Here is a 19,292-nt window from a genome sequence, read left to right on the forward strand (position 1 = left end):
ACTCATCAAGGGAGGGCACCTGCTCTACAACTCTGTCTCCACCATTCAATCTACCAACTGATCATAACTACACCAACGGCATCTACCGCCGACCACCACCTCTAATATTTCCACAGACAATCACAAACCTCCATGCCCACGATGGGATTCGAACCCGCAGCCTTTTGGCTGGAGAGCTGATACAATAACCACTCGGCTAGCCAGGCTGGCCATATGAAGCAAGTCTATGGGGAAAGGAAGTATTTCATACATTCTTGTTGCTGTTCTTTTGAGGAGCTATTTTCTCTGGTTATTAACTGTGTGGAAGTTGCCTCCTGGAATTAAATGGTATTTATTCTTTAGCTGCATATTATAGTCTGACCACATAAACGAGAGCTGTCGTTGGAAGACTTCCAAGAGAGTCAATTCATGTTGAAGGAGGAAAAAGAAATAAGGTAATGTACGAATTGGTCACCAACACACGAAATCACGTGCTTTATACGTAAAATTTTCCAACTGTTATTTTCACTTTAAAAACTACAATGATCATAAAAGAGAAGTTAATTTTCCGACCTGTAATAATAAACACTCATACCACAATACGGATTGATTACCCTATTATTGGAATGGATTCTCCTTCTTTTGACATGTGCCGAAGTGTTGAAGGGTCTCGTATCTGTGGGCATGCTATACAGAGGAGAGTAAATTCTGATTTTGAACAGTAGTCACAGAGGCATTTAGAATTTCTTGAGGAGAAGCATTTCTCTTAACTACAAGCAATTTTTCTTTTTTTAATTAGTTTAAGTAAGTTTGTTTTAGATTTGTTGTCTAAAGATTTAAAAGTTTCTATGTGCTAGTCATATGAGAAATCAAATGTTACTAAGCTGTTTTTCTTCCATGCTCTTGAGAACATGTTACTTTTTTAACCCAGCTCTCAGATCCATAAGTTAAAATTGGCTTGAACACTGTGTTGTATACAGCTAATTTAGTGTTTTGACTAATTTCTGTCTTATTCCATATAAATTTATTCAGTTGACTTCCTACTATACCAGCTTTGTTGATTCTGTCTATTTGCATATTTAATTTACCATCTTCACTAAAAATCGTGCCTAAATAGCTGAAATGTTTTACTTGTTCTGTAGGTTCTCCATTCACAATACAGTTGATATTTTCAATGCTTCTTCCTATTTTCATTGTTTTTGTCTTGTTATTGCTGATCTTTATACCATATCTGTTACAACAGTTATTCAGTTTAGTCACGGAATCTTGCAGACTTGTAGCGGATTTATTTAGAAGTATAACATCATCGGCATAAAGTAAAGAACCGAGATTAACATTTTTAATTTTGATACCAGGTTTAATGTCACTTTCCTTCATAATGTGATCCATATAGATAACGAATAACAGAGGGAATAATGTACATCCTTGTCTGACATTGGATTTAACATTAAACCATCTTCCTGTACTTCCTTCAATTTTATCATTTATCAATGTCACTTTCCTTCATAATGTGATCCATATAGATAACGAATAACAGAGGGAATAATGTACATCCTTGTCTGACATTGGATTTAACATTAAACCATCTTCCTGTACTTCCTTCAATTTTATCTGCTGACTTACATCTCAAATAAAGACTAAGTATTGCTTGATATAATGTCCCATCGACACCATACAACTGTAGTGTTTTGAATAGCTTTTTTTTTTGTCACCTTGTCATATGCCTTTTCCAGTTGTACAAAACTTAAATACAGATCTTTGTTATATTCTCATGATTTCTCAACTATTTGTCTTAAAGTGAAAATCTGATCCTGACAGCCTTTATTTGGCCTGCATCCAGGCTTGTTCTTCACCAAGCTTCTCTTCCACAATCCTTTTCAACCATTTCGTTTCTCAAGTATACTTGCATAAATCTTACCAGGAACACTGAGTAGGGAAATACATCTGTAATTATACATATGTAGAAAATTTCTTTGTAAATATTTGTTTTTTGTAGATAAATTTTTTTTTTCTTGGTTCAAATGGAGCCAAAATTTTCATTTTTATCCTCATAATTTTGTTTGAATGTTTATGCATTTCCTAAATGTGGAATGAATCTATTATGAATAATTGGAAGCATATTTTCTCTTTATATTCATGTTGGAAAGTTACACACATAAAGTAAGATTATATGTAGTAAGAGAAAATACTTGTACTCTGGTGTCCAAAAGTTAGGGGTGAGCTACATTTTTATCTGTAAATGAAAAAATTTTCATGACGTTAGCCAAATGTGGATATACATTTATTGCAAGCATACTAATAAATAATATTACATAAAATATGTGTTATAAATTTCATATAAATTAAATTGCAATACGTTTCTGGCAAAAGTTGCAAATTTCCTAAGGACATACAGATAGTTCTCTTCTTTATGAATTAATTGGTTCCTGGAGAAAGAATGTAGAAGGAACAAAATATAAAATGAATATTAAATGATAAGAAAAGACTTTACCGGCAAAAGTTTACATATTTAAAAAATAATGTAAGAAAAATTTTAAATTAAGAAATATTCTTTGAAAAAAAAAATTAGCTTTTCTATATCACCTGGTGTATCGGCAGCCTTCGAGGTAGTAAAAGATATATTAGGAAGCTTCCATTGCATCTTTTTTTCAAAGAAGGCCTCGGGTGTCATCTGCTTTGTCGACTTTTGCTTCTTTTCGTTAAAAAAAGATCGATAACAAGCAGAAGCATTATTCATTTCCCAGGAAAATTTACTAAATCACTAAAAGTCTGAATCTTGTGATTCGAAGATTGCTTGAGCTTTTTTTGAGAAGTTTAAATGCTTCTTCTATGCCTTTTAAAGGAGAAAAACTGAGTTGGAGCTTCATATTTGTTATCTTGAATTTGAAGATTGAAGATAGTGAGATTGAAGCATCTTATTAACATCACCTTCTGAAACTTCCATTTGCAATTGGTTATCCATACCTAAGATCGCTTGAGTTTCAGAATTCACAATCTTTGTTGGGTCTTCAAAACCTTCGAAATTAACATTAAACTGAGGACATAGTGTTCTATGCCATACTCCTTGCATAGTTTTTTTGGAAACTTTATGCCAGGCCCTCTGCGTTACCCAAATCATATCTAAAATGCTGAATCTCTTCCAAAACTCTTTGATAGAAAAGTTTCCATCTTTATCAGTTGCTTCTATTAACATTTAGAATTTAAAATAAACAATTTAAAATAAAAATTCCAATCCAGAAAATTTGTAAAGATAAAAATTTGTAAAGTGAGAACTATCTGTAGTTAAGGAATTAATGTACGGTGCTTACAGAAAACTATGCGGAGAGACATTTCAGTATGAAATATGTCCACTCCAAACTGCAGCAGCTCTTACAATGTCTTATACCATGCTTAGCACCAAACTGGCCCATTCCTCCTTCAGAGCAAGGATAAGGCTTTATTTGTTTTCCGGAGAGGGATTTTGAGCAGCAAGGTGTCCCAAACGTGTTCTGTGGGGGGTTGAGATCTGGGGAGTGTGCTGGCCACTCGATTCTAATAATATCCTCAGTCTTCAGAAGTGTCTCCACTGCTTGTGTATGATGTGGTGTAGCATCATCATCTATAAAAATGAATTCTTTGCCTACAGCACCACAGAACAATGGAAAATGACATTCGAGGTCAATATTGTTTACCAGTCATAGTACTTTTTTCCAGTACTTGTAGCTCAGTGTGTTCATTAAGCCTAATGCTTCCACACACCATGACCCCAGCACTACTGTATCTGTCCCTTTCAAGGACATTCTTGCGATGGTAAGCAGAACCATTTTCACTTCAGATTGAGTGTTGTCTAAAATTGGAGGAAAGACCAAAATCACTCTCATCTGTAAAGAGTACATTAGAACATTGGTGTCTTGTCCAGTTTTTATGGATACATCATCACTAAAAATGTGTTCTACGATAAGCTGTGGATAAAGTGACGCAGACTACAGGCCTTTGATATATAGACCTACTTGTCGAAGACATCCTGCTACAGTTTGTTGAAATATCTGCATGCCTGTGCTTGAATGGAGCCTACTTGCAAGCTGACTTGCCATGGTGGATCACATTTTGGTGTTATATCTGCCTTCATGCTCCGTGGTAGAGTGAGGACAACCTCTTAGCAAATGTTCGGAACCTATTCCATTGGTTTGAAATTCTGCCCAGAGCCTGGACACAATGCTATATGAATTTCCAGATTCTTGCAATATCAGTACGCCTGCAGCCTTCTGCAAGCTTTCCAATAATTCTTCCCTGCTTGAAATGATCTAGATGACGTCTTTGTGAGATAGAGTGAGGACAACCTCTTAGCAAATGTTCGGAACCTATTCCATTGGTTTGAAATTCTGCCCAGAGCCTGGATACAATGCTATATGAATTTCCAGATTCTTGCAATATCAGTAAGCCTGCAGCCTTCTGCAAGCTTTCCAATAATTCTTCCCTGCTTGAAATGATCTAGATGACGTCTTTGAAACATTACAAACATCCAACTTTGCAACTTTATTCCTTCATGAAAAGAGCTTCCTTAAAACACAATTCACTTAGCCCAGCCTTTAATCTTGTTGAGTGCTACCTCATGATTCCTTTATGCACGATTTAAAACTTTAAACATGTACTCTCTTTTTACTCTAAATCATTAGTTTATACAACTTTCCATAAGCTGATTTGTCTGAATTTACAGTTGTAATCTTCAGAAAATAGTGTTCATCCTTAGGTTTTGTACACCAGCATATATTGGATGTAATAAGTGCTGTTTTGTTTTAATTGTGAGATTTTTTTCTTAATCAAGTAACCATTGATTCCTTATGGTAAACAGAACTGGAGTTGCACTTTTAATATTTCTTATTAATAATGCTTGTAATAAATAAATATAGTGTTTAACAAGCATTTTATTTCCAGAAACTTTTAAAAGCACATGTAAACATGACAGAATGCAGATGATTTTGCCAGTAAATGATATAACTGAAACATGTGTAATTACTATACAAGCGGGGGGGGGGGGGAGTTCTAATAAACATCTAAAACAAAAATAATATTAAAGCAACTGATATAAACACAAGAAAGAACATATTAGTAGCAGAGTTAAGAAGGTAACTTATGTTCATATATTCCTGTATGCTATTGTGGTTATATCAGTTACTTGAATATCATTTTTGTTCCAGATGTTTATCAGAACTTTCCAGAATCCCCTCCCCCCCCTCATATATTAGGTTTAATTCATTAGATATTCACCTATAACAGTAAAATCATGAGGATTAATTCTTATGACGTTTTCATTTATCTGAGAACTAAAGGCTAAATCTCAAAGGAAATCCATGAGATGATGGCATCAGAATAAATTGTATCTCCTTATGATTTTGTTTTAAGAAGTAATCCAGGCATTCAAACGTGCATTATATTTGGGGGAGAGAATCTTTTGAAGATGGTCATAGATACAGATGCTTAACAGCTACTACTTGTTATTTCTATAGTTTGAAATCAGTTCACTTAGTAATATTTAATCCTGTTATATATTTTTTGATCTGAACATACTAGTAAATCTGTTTCATTTATGCAATATTTTATATAATTTATTAACTGTTTATATCATCCATTTTTAATGTATTCAGAATTTAAATTATTTTTATAGGCAACAAATACTACAATGGATCCAAAGGCTGTAATTAAGGAATATAGTCGTTCTTCAGCTGACCAAGATGAACCATTGGCTCATGAATTACGTCCACCACAAATATTAGCATTAACGATGCACCATTTGCTTTGTAATGTAGTGAATTTCTCAGAATATGATTCTATATCAGTTGGAGAGTGGTATGATTTTATATGGAATAGAACACGGAGTATTCGTAAGGTATATTCATAAAGTAGTTTAATATTAGATTGAAATTAATTTTTACACATATAATATTTTCAATGACTGCTTTCAATGCATATATCTAATCAATTTATATTCACTAAAATGTTTTTGGTTGCTTTAAAAATGGGATGTTACAGGAATATGGAACTTGATAAACACCTTGTAGCAATACCAGGGAGAGTTTGTCTATAGGAGAAGAGAGAAGTTGGTGGATTGATTGATTGACTTGAATGTTGCAATAAAATTATTGAGAATGTATCGATTGTTGAATGCATAAGCAATCCAACTTACAAAATTTCTTAATTTATATTGTAATCCATCTGTTAATTCATAATTCTCTTTCTTCTGTAAAAGAATTCCTTTTCTCCCAAAAATAAACAATATAAAACTTAAGTCTTCAGGTATTATGGTTGGTTTTGACATTTTCACTTTTCATGAAAATTAAAATGTTCAGGCATAAGAATTTTTATCCCAAGAATTTCCAGTGCACATTATTGATTGAATTATTTAAATTTGCTATCAATTCTGGATATTTTAATTGGAAAGACAAACTTTAGAAACAAGTTAAAGGAACTGCTATGAGTTTCCCCGCTATCCCAAAATTTGGCATACTTTTATCTAGAACTTCATCATCATCATCAAATTCCTGCCATGTATCCTCAAGGGGTGTACGGGATATGATAGTAGTACTACATGAAAAAAATTACATCATTATTAATTTCCTATCTACAATTTTCCTCCAAATCAGTCTGTTACTTGTCAAGACTCCAACATCATCAGATCATATATTTCTATCGTCTAAAGCACTTTGTATCGTATCAATCCACCTATATCTTGGCCTTCCTCTGGGTCGTTTTGCTGCCACCTTGGCAGAGAACACTTGTTTTGCTAATCTTTCCTCGCCCATTCTATTTAAGTGACCATACCACCTGAGATTAGCTCTGCTAACGCATTCCTGGATGCTGACAATGTCAAGTTCTTTCCTAATATCCTCGTTTTTAATATGATATTGCCATTGATGCCATCTGTTCACGCCTATAATCTTTCTCAGGACTCTCATATCTGTGGTCTCTAGTCTTTGGTCAAGTGTTTTACTTCTGACCCAGCTCTCAGATCCATAAGTTAAAACTGGTTTGAACACTGTCTTGTATACAGCTAATTTAGTGTTCCGACTAATTTCTCTCTTATTCCATATGAATTTATTCAATTGACTTCCCACCATACCAGCTTTGCTGATTCTGTTGTCTATTTCTATATTCAATTTACCATCTTCAGTAAAAATCGTGCCTAAATAGCTGAAATGTTTTACTTGTTCCACAGGTTCTCCATTCACAACACAGTTGACATTTTCAATGATTCTGCCTATTTTCATTGTCTTTGTCTTTTTATTGCTGACCTTCATACCATATCTATTACAACAGCTATTCAATTTAGTCAGAGAATCTTGCAGACTTGTAGCAGATTTATTTAGAAGTATAACATCATCCGCATAAAGCAAAGAGCTGACATTAACATCTCCAATTTTGATATCATGTTTAATACCACTTTCCTTCATAATGTGATCCATATAGATAATGAATAACAGAGGGGATAATGTACATCCTTGTCTCACACCAGATTTAACATTAAAAAATCTTCCTGTACTTCCTTCAATTCTGACTGCTGACTTACAACTCAAATAAAGACTAAGTATTGCTTGGTATAATGCCCCATTCACACCATATAACTGCAGCGTATTGAATAGCTTCTCTCTTGGCACCTTGTCATATGCCTTTTCCAGATCGACAAAACTTAAATACAGATCTTTGTTATATTCCCATACTTTCTCGACTATTTGTCGTAAAGTGAAGATCTGATCCTGACAGCCTCTATTTGGCCTGAATCCAGCTTGTTCTTCACCAAGCTTTTCTTCCACAATTCTTCTCAACCGTTTCTCAAGTATACTTGCATAGATCTTGCCAGGAACACTCAGTAGAGAAATACCTCTGTAATTCTCACATTCAGTTTTATTTCCCTTTTTATATATGGGTACTATGAGAGCTCTACTCCAATCATCGGGAATTCGTCCCTCTGTCCAGGCTTTCTGAACTATGCAGTGCAGCCACTGTAATACTCTTATACCACCATACTTCAGCATTTCTGGTCGAATATCATCTACTCCTGCTGCCTTTCCACATTTCAAGCCTTTGATGGCTTTTTCTACTTCAAGTATGGATATGTATTCCTGACTGCATGCCTGGTCAGTGTTTTTTACCACTGTGCTGTCATCACTGCTTGTTTCATTTAGCAGTTTTTCAAAGTAATTACTCCATACTTCAAGGATATCTTTTTCTCCCGTTTTCATGTCACCTTTATCATCTCTAATTCCTTTTACAGCACTCTTTCATCCATTCTTAAGTTTCTTCAACAACCACCAGAATATTTTGCCACCTTCTTGATATTTATTTTCTATATTCTTGCCAAAGTCCTCCCATGACTTTTGTTTAGCTAGTTTTACACAGTATTTAGCATTCTTGCATTTGTCTCTATATTCTCTAAGAGCAAAAGCTGACTTATTTGCCAGGAACTTTTGGTATGCTTTCTTCTTTTCCTTCACTGCCTCTTTAACTTCCTGTGTCCACCATGGAGTTCTGATTTTTCTATCCTTGCAGACAACCTCACCACATGCCTCTCTTGCTGAATCAATCAGGGTTTTCTTCAAGGCTTGCCACTGAATCTCTAAAGTTTGGTTCCTATTCTCAAACTCTTTCATTTTTTCTTCAATAATCTTTGTCTACAGTTCACATCTGAGAGCTGCTCAACTTTTATTCGCTTTAAAACTTTCTTACATGTTATTCTTTTCAATATGAAATTCAATTTTATCCTGCTCAAGACTAAATAGTGATCACTTCCAATTTCAAATCCTCTGTACACTCTGGTGTCCTGCACCAGGGAGAAAACATCACTATCAACAATAACATAGTCAATGAGACTTTTCTTATTCCTTGCCTCTTCTCTCCATGTGAATTTGTGCACATTTTTATGTTGGAACATGGTGTTAGTAATGACCAGTCCATGTCCTGAGCAGAAATCCAACAGATATTTGCCATTATCTAGAACTTTGAAACCTGAAATCTTAGATTTTAACCCAATAGTATCTTTTTTGGACAACACATTCAGGAGTTGCTGTCCTTTGTACATAAAATTTTTAATTTAATAAATTTTAATTTTTAAAAATAACTGTCATGAGCAATATTATTTTCAGCTACATTCATTGAATGTGAAACTGATGACTCATTTTCTACTTCTGCTACCTCAAGCCATTGTTTACATGCTTTATATACATCAATCTTGCACACAACTCTTTTGAAAAATATGGAATTATTAAATCTTCGGTATCTAGCACCCAAAAATTTGCTCGCTGAAGAAACTATTCTTCAGAAACTGTGTGTGTGTGTGTGGTGGTGGTGGTAGTGGGGGGGTATATTTTTTATTTACTCCCTTTGCTCTAAGTGATTTAGCTCTTAAATTAAAATAGAAAGAAAACACTGAAATTAAATTCTAAATCTAGCTTGCACATAGATTTCTTTCCCAGGATGTCACTTAAAATCTTAACTTCTCTAAATTAACTCAATTACTCATTAAACCTATTAAGAGATTAAGGCTTTACACACACCTTATAATCAAAATAAAAATCTTTAATTTAAAACAGAACAAAATATATGCAACATGAAATCAATATGTTCACCAATATACATTTTTTGCCTCATGGCTTCGAACAACATGAAAAATGCTCTTGCTACACAGCTTCTCTTCAATTATCATAAGCCAATAGTTATCCTATATGGACAAAAGTTATTTCAGTTTCTTGTTCCTACAGAAATTTTTATTTTTTCTTGAATTCACACAAGAGAAAGACCAACACAAAAAGTGCTCTCTATATGATATCAACTAAGTCAGTTATATTCTTCTTTCAGCCTACTTCATGGAACACTGAAGAAAATATATCATCCTCATCCAAAACACTTCAGTAACTTAATTCACCTTCTATATGAAAGCAACAGCAAACTTCACTGACTAAACTACTTAAAACTTTATCAACAGCTCTATCACTTCAGAACAACTTTGCCTTCTATACGAAAACTCCTACAGAAATAACAAAAATTATATCAACAATTTCAATAAATTTTAAGGCTGAGAATCCTAAATAAACTTTACTGGGCTCATTTCTATATTAACTGGAGAGCAATAAAGTTTCTCTCAGCTTTAACTGAAAAAATACTATATGGATTAATCATTACCAAAAGTTTCACTTATCTCTCTTTTAAAGATAAGTGAATTCTCATTTGTAACTCTTCTTCTAATTTCTGTGCAGTCTTCACATATTGAAGACACAGAAACTCCACAATTTTTCTCCTGCTCTGTTCCTTTTTTTATTTCCCAAACAGCTGAATGCTTAGCAACATTTAATAATGCTCTTTCATTCCTGCACATGCAATTGACCAACTTCTATCTGGTCCACTATTGTGTTCTGCTGTTACTGATTTCAGCACTATACTTGAAACAATAATTATTATTATTATTATTGTTCCGGGAAACTCCAAGGAGTCGACAGACTCATCGAGGGAGGCCCTAACATCATGTCAAGAACAACTATTCAACATTCACACAGTATCTATCATACCTTGCCTTGAACTCATTCGCGGTCGTAGCACCCACAACAGACTCTGGAAGCTTATTCCACTCATTTACCACTCTCCAAGTAAAGAACCTAGCTCTAACACCCTTGTCAACCACGCTCTTTCCCAGCTTCCATGCATGGCCCCTAGTCCTCCCACCACCAGTCATATTTTCAAAAATATCTTCTGGATCAATCTTATAAAAACCCTTCAGTAATTTGAATGTCTCAATCATATCACCCCTCCTTCGCCTATCGTCCAATTTCTGCAACCCACAAATCTTCAACCTATTCTCATAAGGTTCATTCCACAGACCTGCTATCATCTTGGTCACTCGTCTCTGGACCCTCTCCACTTCCTCCCCATCACGAAGAAACCCTGGTGCCCATAACTGGGCACAGAAGTCCAGATGGGGTTTTATCAAGGCTCGATACAGAGGAACAAGAACTTGTTTGTCTCTGCATGTTAAAGTATTTTTCAGAAGCCAAGTGATTTGGTGAGCTGTTTTAGTTACTTTTGCAATGTGCCCCCTAAACTTCAACTCCCTATCCACCAACACTCCCAAATCCCTGGCCTCATCAATCTCCTGGAGTATGGTTCCACCAATGCGATATACTGCTGCTATTCTTTTCACCCCAAAGTGCATAACCTTACACTTTGCCACATTAAATTGACATCCATTTTTCCTAGCCCAGTTCTCCAAACTATCCAAATCATCCCGTAAAATTTTGACATCCTGTGCACTCACAATTGCTCTACCCAACTTTGCATCATCAGCAAACAAGTGAACACTTCCTCTCAGATCCTTTCCAATATCATTGATGAACAAATTGAAAAGCAGTGGTCCAAGAACAGAGCCCTGTGGCACTCCACTAGTCACAAGACGTCTTTTAGACTCCACTCCTGAATAAACCACTCTTTGATATCTCTCCTTCAACCACCCTCCTATCCATCTCACCAACCCTATATCTATCCCCATCTGCTCCAGTTTACTGATTAGGGTTCCATGTGGTATCCTATCAAAGGCCTTGGCAAGGTCCAGTAGTATCACTGTAAACCCATTACCCCTATCCAGTTCAGCCGTCACTGTGTTATAAAACGTGAGCGAGTTACTGAGGCATGATCTACCCTTCACAAAACCATGTTGTCCCCCATACAATATCCCATTTTCATCTATCCAATCCTGTATTCTTTTCTTGACTAATTTCTCTAAGACCTTGACAATGATTCCTGATATGCTAATCGGTCGGTAATTTACAATAGCAGTCTTGGAACCACCTTTATGCAGTGGAACTATTTTCCCCTCTTTCCACCCGCTCGGGACTAACCCAGACCCAAGACTCAAATTAAACAAAATGGTCAAGGGTACTGACAATTCTTTAGCTGCTTCTCATACAACACGAGCTGGTATACCATCCAATCCCACAAATTTATTGACATTGAGGTTATGCAATAGACTACTCACCTCCACTTCATTAACCACAATTCCCATATAATCTACTGGTTTATTCGTTTCTGCAATGTCACCACCTGGATGATATACTCTTGCAAAGTGCTCACTCAGTAACTCAACTATCTCAACTGATTCAGTTACCTCCCTACCATCGGCATTCTTTAAAATCAATCTGCCATGTACATTTTTCCTTTTACTTGCTACATATCTAAAAAACTGTTTAGGATTCTCATGGCCAATGTTCTTTCGTAATCCTTTTTTGCTTTTCTTACCACACTCGTCACCCTTCTGGCCTGCGCTTTATACCGTTCATATGCCTGCCGGTCACCCTTCTCCTTAAATTCCCTTCATAGTTGTTTCTTTTTTTGCAGCTCAAGCTTAATGGTGTTATTCATCCATTTAACCCCTACTTGATTTATTATTCGGACTCTAGGTATACAGTCAGCCATTGCTTCATGCAAGCACTTCTTAACTACCTCCCATGCACTATCAACTTCTAGTCCTTGCAGTTGTACATGCCATGGCACTGAACCAATCAAACTCCTAAGCTTGTCATACTTTCCAGCCCGATAATTCCGCATGTACCCTGTCATAATTGAAAATTCTACACCTTTAGCCACCTCCCAAGTTAAGACCCTATGATCACTCTCACCGATTGGTGGCAATGTGGTCATATTTGTTACAACCAAATCCTCAGATGTAATTACTAGGTCAAGCACCCTCTGACCCCTAGTATTTTCCATTACATGCTGTCGCAGATAGTTATCCCTTAATAACCGCATAAAATCCAGTTCCTTCCTTCCGTGTGTCCTCTCCTCACTCCAATCAATGCGACCATAGTTGAAATCTCCCATAATAATCACCCTCCTTCCACCCATTTCTTCTATTTGCTTGTGCATACTGTCACCACCATCTTTTCCATCACCTGGTCTATAGCAGCACCCAATTGTATATTTAGTTCTGCTAGCCACAATCTCACACCAAATGGCCTCAAATGTGCTCTTTTCTCTATCCTGCAATTCAACTTCTATTCTCCTTGGCTGGAGCTCATCAGCTATCATCAACAATACTCCTCTCCCCATTTTATTCTCTCTGTCATTCCTGAACACACTATACCCATCACATTCAATCCCACTAGTTATATCATCTACAGTCAGCCATGTTTCACTAATACCTATAACCTGTGGTCTGGAAGTGCCAACCATGGCCAAAAACTCTTCCTTCTTGTTCCTAATACTCCTAGTATTAGTGTACATGAATTTAAGACCCCCAATCGCCCCAACCCTACCTTGATGCCTTATATTAACTATCCCACTCAGATTTGTTGTCCTTATTTGCTCTGGCATATTATATTCATTCTTACATTCAACTGCCTCCATAAGGACTGTATCTCTACTCCCCCCCCCCTAACAAATCTAGTTTCCCCGAATTTGCATATCCACTACATTCAGCAACACTTTCTCAAGTCTTCTTACACCGTAACCATTCAAATGCAAGCCATCCATCTTATATAGATCCTTTTGCCCATCAAACTCACTCCACACATCCACAAATTCCACACCACTCGTCATACATAACCCACGCATAAAGTCATTTGCAATTATAGCCCTCCTTTTAAACATTTCACTGTCATACCGTGGCAAAAGACTAATCATTCTAACTCTCTCACTCTTTTCTTTTGCTACCTCAAACAATTCATTCAGGTCTTCTATCATTTCCATTTTATCTCCTTTCAAATCATTTTATCTCCTTTCAAATCATTTTATCTCATTTCAAATCATATCTCCATTCAAATCATACAAAAAGAACTTTATAATAAAGTTCTTTTTGTAGCGCAGGAAGGTTACTTTAATTATAATTTCAAAATAAAATTAGCATAAATTATATCATGGCAATACTTTATTTTATGATCTTTTATGCACTGAGGTAAGTTCATTTAATCATTACAGCTACAACTTTCGCCTCTCTCGTCATTAATAACATTTCATAAACAATGTTTGTCTACATACAGACAGCACCATTACTAAACTTTTTACAGTTCATGTAAAATCACAATTGATACTAATTTTAATACATATATTTCACGTCTTCATTTATTTCAGATTTACATTTCTGAACACGTAAAAGATGTCAAAAAAAGAAGACAGTATAATCAGATTTGGCATTCTATACAACAAACATATAACCATCAAGTAGTTTCGCAAGGAAAAAAATGCAATATATTTATCATAACTGTTTTACAAGAAAATTCACAACTTCTAAAATGCTGCATATCTCCCCCCCCCCCACACACACACAGTGTAACAAAGATCAAGGCTTAATCCTTACATTAAGTTGTTCTGCTTTACATCAAGCCTGGGATACAACACATGCCATGCTATAGAATATGACAGCAATAACTAGAATTGTTCCAATGTGTATAGAGTAATTATTTTAATGTTTTTGGTCTGGTTACTTGTTTTTATGTGCTGATTGTTTCTAATCTTTTTTGTGTATAACTTTTGTTAGTACCCTTGACAATGCAAGTTCAAAGGCTTATGAAACTTGTAGGGTTATATTGTGTATTTTATTTAACTTGTTATATTTGTATAAATATGTGGTCTTAATACTGAAAATTTTCTATAGAACTGCTAAACAACAGAAAATTATGTTTTCATATTTATTTCACATCTAAGCAAGCCCTCCCTAGCTAAAGTCAAAAAAAAATCTCAAAATGTTTTGCTTGCACCATACAAAAAGAAACATATATTTAACTAACTTTATAAAATAGTACTTTATTAATAACTTAAGTTTAAATTATTATTTTTTTAATTTTCAAGATATCTAAATTCTAATGTAGATATCCTACACTACCAAGCAAATTGTCCTTTAGGCTATTATAACCAAAGAATTACTAAGAAAAATTATTGTTAGTTTCTCCTTACATCCTCCAAGAGAAGAAGAAATTATCCACGGAATTTCTTGTCTGTATGTAAACAGCATTTCTGAATGTGTAGTAAAGATTCTAAGTAAATTTCAGCTCACTGCAACCTTCAAACCAATCAACGAATTCTGACAACTTTAATCTTCTCCTAAAGACAACCTCTGCTATTGCCATTTGGTGTTTACCAAGTTCCATATTCCTGTAACTTATCTCATTATGATCAAATAAGATCACTTCAAAACATATATTAGAACATCAGAGCCATATTGAACGTATTAAGCCTTATCAATCTAAATTGGTTCAATCTGAAATTGACACTAGACATGGGATCCTTTGGAATAACACCTGATTACTACATAATGATATTTATAAATATGAATGTTTATTGAATGAAATTCTGAAATTCTGCTGCATTGCCCAAACCTAAATCATAATAACAAATAAATCAAAATATTTGTCAACCTTTCTATTCTGAAAGGCTGACAAATTGTTTTCCTTAACTGTGTGCAATAGCTTTATTTTTTTTTTACTGATTCCCAATAGTGTTTATCCTAGCAAATTCATGATTGCATATGGTACAAAGATTATGTTGTTATTGCATGCATTTCACTGCTTAGTATTATTCAAATTTCTGTTATTGGTCTCCAACCCATCTACACTGAAGATGTTTTACGGTACATGAAACGAAATATCACTGTCTTCATTAATAACCATGTAAGTCCTGCATATGTAACAGTATAGAACAGAACTTACTATATTCTGAAGTTCTTCTTGCAGTCATTGCTTTATTAGGGTTCAGCGAATTTCTCAAGGCTTTTGCTGCTACTTCTGATTGCACATGATATTTGATAATGGCTGTATCTCTTTGCAACTAATGCTAGGGTTCAACAAGGCTCTGCTCTTTCATCTACTCTTCCCTATCAGTTGTCTTCTCCATTTGATTATAAATCCAATTCACGGTTTTGCTGATGTCAGTGTGCTCTACTTCTATTTCTCATTTGACAAACTTTACATTACACAAATCATCAAAACTTCCAGAATATCAAGTTCTACGACACTAAATTTTGACTATCAAACCATTCTTCAATGGCATTCTGATAATCTTGCTAATTTTAATGTTAAAACATTCAATCCCATCTTATTTCTCAAAGGCATGATAGTCTTCTTCCAGTCTTACTTTTCCACAACATTCAAACACAACAACAATGTGATTTCTCTTCTTGGAATAACTCTGATCTCCAGTCTCTTTTGATAGAAATGTATTACAAATATCACCTCTGCAGCATCCATGAAATTAGGTTTTGACCAGCACTAACCTATCCACTGTACTAATATTTGTTAATTAGCAAAATTAGTAATGTTAATTAGTAAAAAAAGTTTAGATGTGACTTTCAAATTTTTGATAATTAGATTTGGAGATGTGTAGATTGTGCTCTTTAGGAAATATGTTACAGGGAAAACTATTTTAACAGATAGTGATAAAAAGAATAAATGAAGAAGAATTTGTTCTCTGAGTTTTGAGATGAACTGTGATTTTTTAGTTTTCAGATAAATAATAGAGGCGTTTGAGTTATGTCATACTATACCAAACAGCATTATAACATTCACTCATTATAACAAACTACCAAAAAGTTCCATAGGCTTAATGCTCTTCTGAAGGTAATTTACTGTAGTAACTGTGTTATATAACAAGAGTCTCTATGGATTTTCTGTAGTGGTAACTATGTACAAACCACAGATCCATTCAATATTGAATACTATTCATGGATTTGGGGGTGGCTTTAAAAGCTCCCTGAAAATACTTAACTCTGTGAGAAGAGAGCATCATCAAATTCCTGACATGCACCCTCAAGGGGTGTACAGGATATGATAGTACTACATGAAAAATTTACATCATTACTAACTTCCTATCTACAATTTTCTTCCAAATCAGTCTGTTACTTGTCAAGACTCCAACATTATCAGATCTTATATTTCTATCGTCTAAGGCACATTTTACCGTATCAATCCACCTATATCTTGGTCTTCCTCTGGGTCGTTTTCCTGCCAACCTGGCAGAGAACACCTGTTTTGCTAATCTTTCCTCGCCCATTCTGTTTAAGTGACCATACCACCTGAGATTAGCTCTGCTAACGCATTCCTGGATGCTGACAGTGTCAAGTTCTTTCCTAATATCCTCATTTTTAATATGATGTTGCCATTGATGCCATCTGTTCACGCCTCTAATCTTTCTCAGGACTCTCATATCTGCGGTCTCTAGTCTTTGGTCAAATGTTTTACTTCTGAACCCAGCTCTCAGATCCATACGTTAAAACTGGTTTGAACGCTGTCTTGCATACAGCTAATTTAATGTGCCAGCTAATTTCTCTCTTATTCCATATGAATTTATTCAATTGACTTCCTACCTTACCAGCTTTGTTGATTCTGTTATCTATTTCCATATTTAATTTACCATCTTCACTAAAAATCATGCCTAAGTAGCTGAAATGGTTTACATGTTCCACAGGTTCCCCGTTCACAACACAGTTAACATTTTCAACGATTCTACCTATTTTCATTGTCTTTGTCTTTTTAATGCTGACATTCATACCAAATCTATTACAACAGTTATTCAATTTAGTCAGGGAATCTTGCAAACTTATAGCAGATTTATTTAGAATTATAACATCGTCTGCATAAAGTAAAGAGCTACATTAACATCTCCAATTCTGATATCATGTTTAATACCACTTTCCTTCATAATGTGATCCATATAGATAATGAATAACAGAGGGGATAATGTATATCCTTGTCTCACACCAGACTTAACATTAAACCATCTTACTGTATTTCCTTCAGTTCTAACTGCTGACTTACAATTCAAATAAAGACCAAGTATTGCTTGATATAATACCCATTGACACCATATAACTGTCGCGTATTGAATAGCTTCTCTCTTGGCACTTTGTTATATGCCTTTTCCAGATCGACTAAACTTAAAATCAGATCTTTGTTATATTCCCATGCTTTCTCGACTATTTGTCGTAAAGTGAAAATCTGATCCTGACAGCCTCTATTTGGCCTGAACCCAGCTTGTTCTTCACCAAGCTTTTCTTCCACAATTTTTCTCAACCGTTTCTCAAGTATACTTGCATAGATCTTGCCAGGAACACTCATTAGAGAAATATCTCTGTAATTCTCACATTCAGTTTTATTTCCCTTTTTATATATGGGTACTATTAGAGCTCCACTCCAATCACCAGGAATTCGTCCCACTGTCCAGACTTTCTGAATGATGCAATGCAGCCACTGTAAGATTTTTATACCACCATACTTCAGCATTTCTGGTCAAATATCATCTACTCCTGCTGCCTTTCCACATTTCAAGCCTTTGATGGCTTTTTCTACTTCAAGTATGGATATGTATTCCTGACTGTATGCCTGTTGAATGTTTTTTACCACTGTGCTATCACTGCTTGTTTCATTTAGCAATTTTTCGAAGTAATTACCCCATACTTCAAGGATATCTTTTTCTCCTGTTTTCATGTCACCTTTATCATCTCTGATTCCTTTTACAGCCCTCTTTCCTCCATTTCTAAGCTTCTTCAACAACCTCTAGTATATCTTACCACCTTTTTGATATTTATTTTCTATGTTCTTGCCAAAGTCCTCCCATGACTTTTGGTTAGCTATTTTTTACACAGTGTTTTGCTTTCTTACATTTGTCTCTGTATTCTCTAAGAACACAAGCTGACTTATTTGCCAGGAACTTGTGATATGCTTTCTTCTTTTCCTTCACTGCCTCTTTAACTTCCTGTGTCCACCATGGAGTTCTGATTTTTTTATCCTTGCAGACAACCTCACCACATGCCTCTCTTGAATCAATGAATGTGTTCTTTAGGGCTTGCAACTGAATATCCAAGGTTTGGTTCCTGTTCTAAAACTCTCATTTTTTCTTCAATAATCTTTGTGTATTTTAGTCTACAGTTCACATCTGAGAACTGCTCACCTTTTATTCACTTTAAAACTTTCTTACATATTATTCTTTTCAATATGAAATTCAGTTTTATCCTGCTCAAGACTAAATAGTGATCACTTCCAATTTCAAATCCACTGTACACTCTGGTGTCCTGCACTAAGGAGAAAACATCACTATCAACAATAACATAGTCAATGAGACTTTTCTTATTACTTGCCTCTTCTCTCCATGTGAATTTGGGTGCATTTTTATGTTGGAACATGGTGTTAGTAATAACCAGTCCATGTCCTGATCAGAAATCCAACAAGTATTTGCCATTATTATTAGCTTTGCTCTTTTCTCCAAATTTTCCCAAAATATTTTTGTATGTCTGACAATCATTTCCTACTCTGCTATTTAGATTCCCCAACAAGGACCAACTTTTCCTTTTTCATTGTGTCAGTTGCTTT

The 19,292-nt window shown here is 35.1% G+C and overlaps 1 protein-coding gene across 1 annotated transcript in view; it reads left to right on the forward strand.

Moving 5' to 3' along the window:
* The window catches only part of xmas (RRM_XMAS2 and SAC3_GANP domain-containing protein xmas), a 523,534-nt gene that overhangs the window by 169,410 nt on the left and 334,832 nt on the right, over positions 1-19,292 (forward strand). The window contains exon 8 of the mRNA XM_090401436.1: positions 5,624-5,845. Within this exon, the coding sequence (XP_090257562.1) occupies positions 5,624-5,845 (222 nt within the window). The remainder of the gene's footprint in view (positions 1-5,623; positions 5,846-19,292) is intronic.

This window comes from Typopeltis vanoorti, chromosome 12 (genome assembly GCF_054136105.1).
Source record: "Typopeltis vanoorti isolate ZY-2024b chromosome 12, IOZ_Tvanoo_1.0, whole genome shotgun sequence".
Classification (NCBI taxonomy): domain Eukaryota; kingdom Metazoa; phylum Arthropoda; class Arachnida; order Uropygi; family Thelyphonidae; genus Typopeltis; species Typopeltis vanoorti.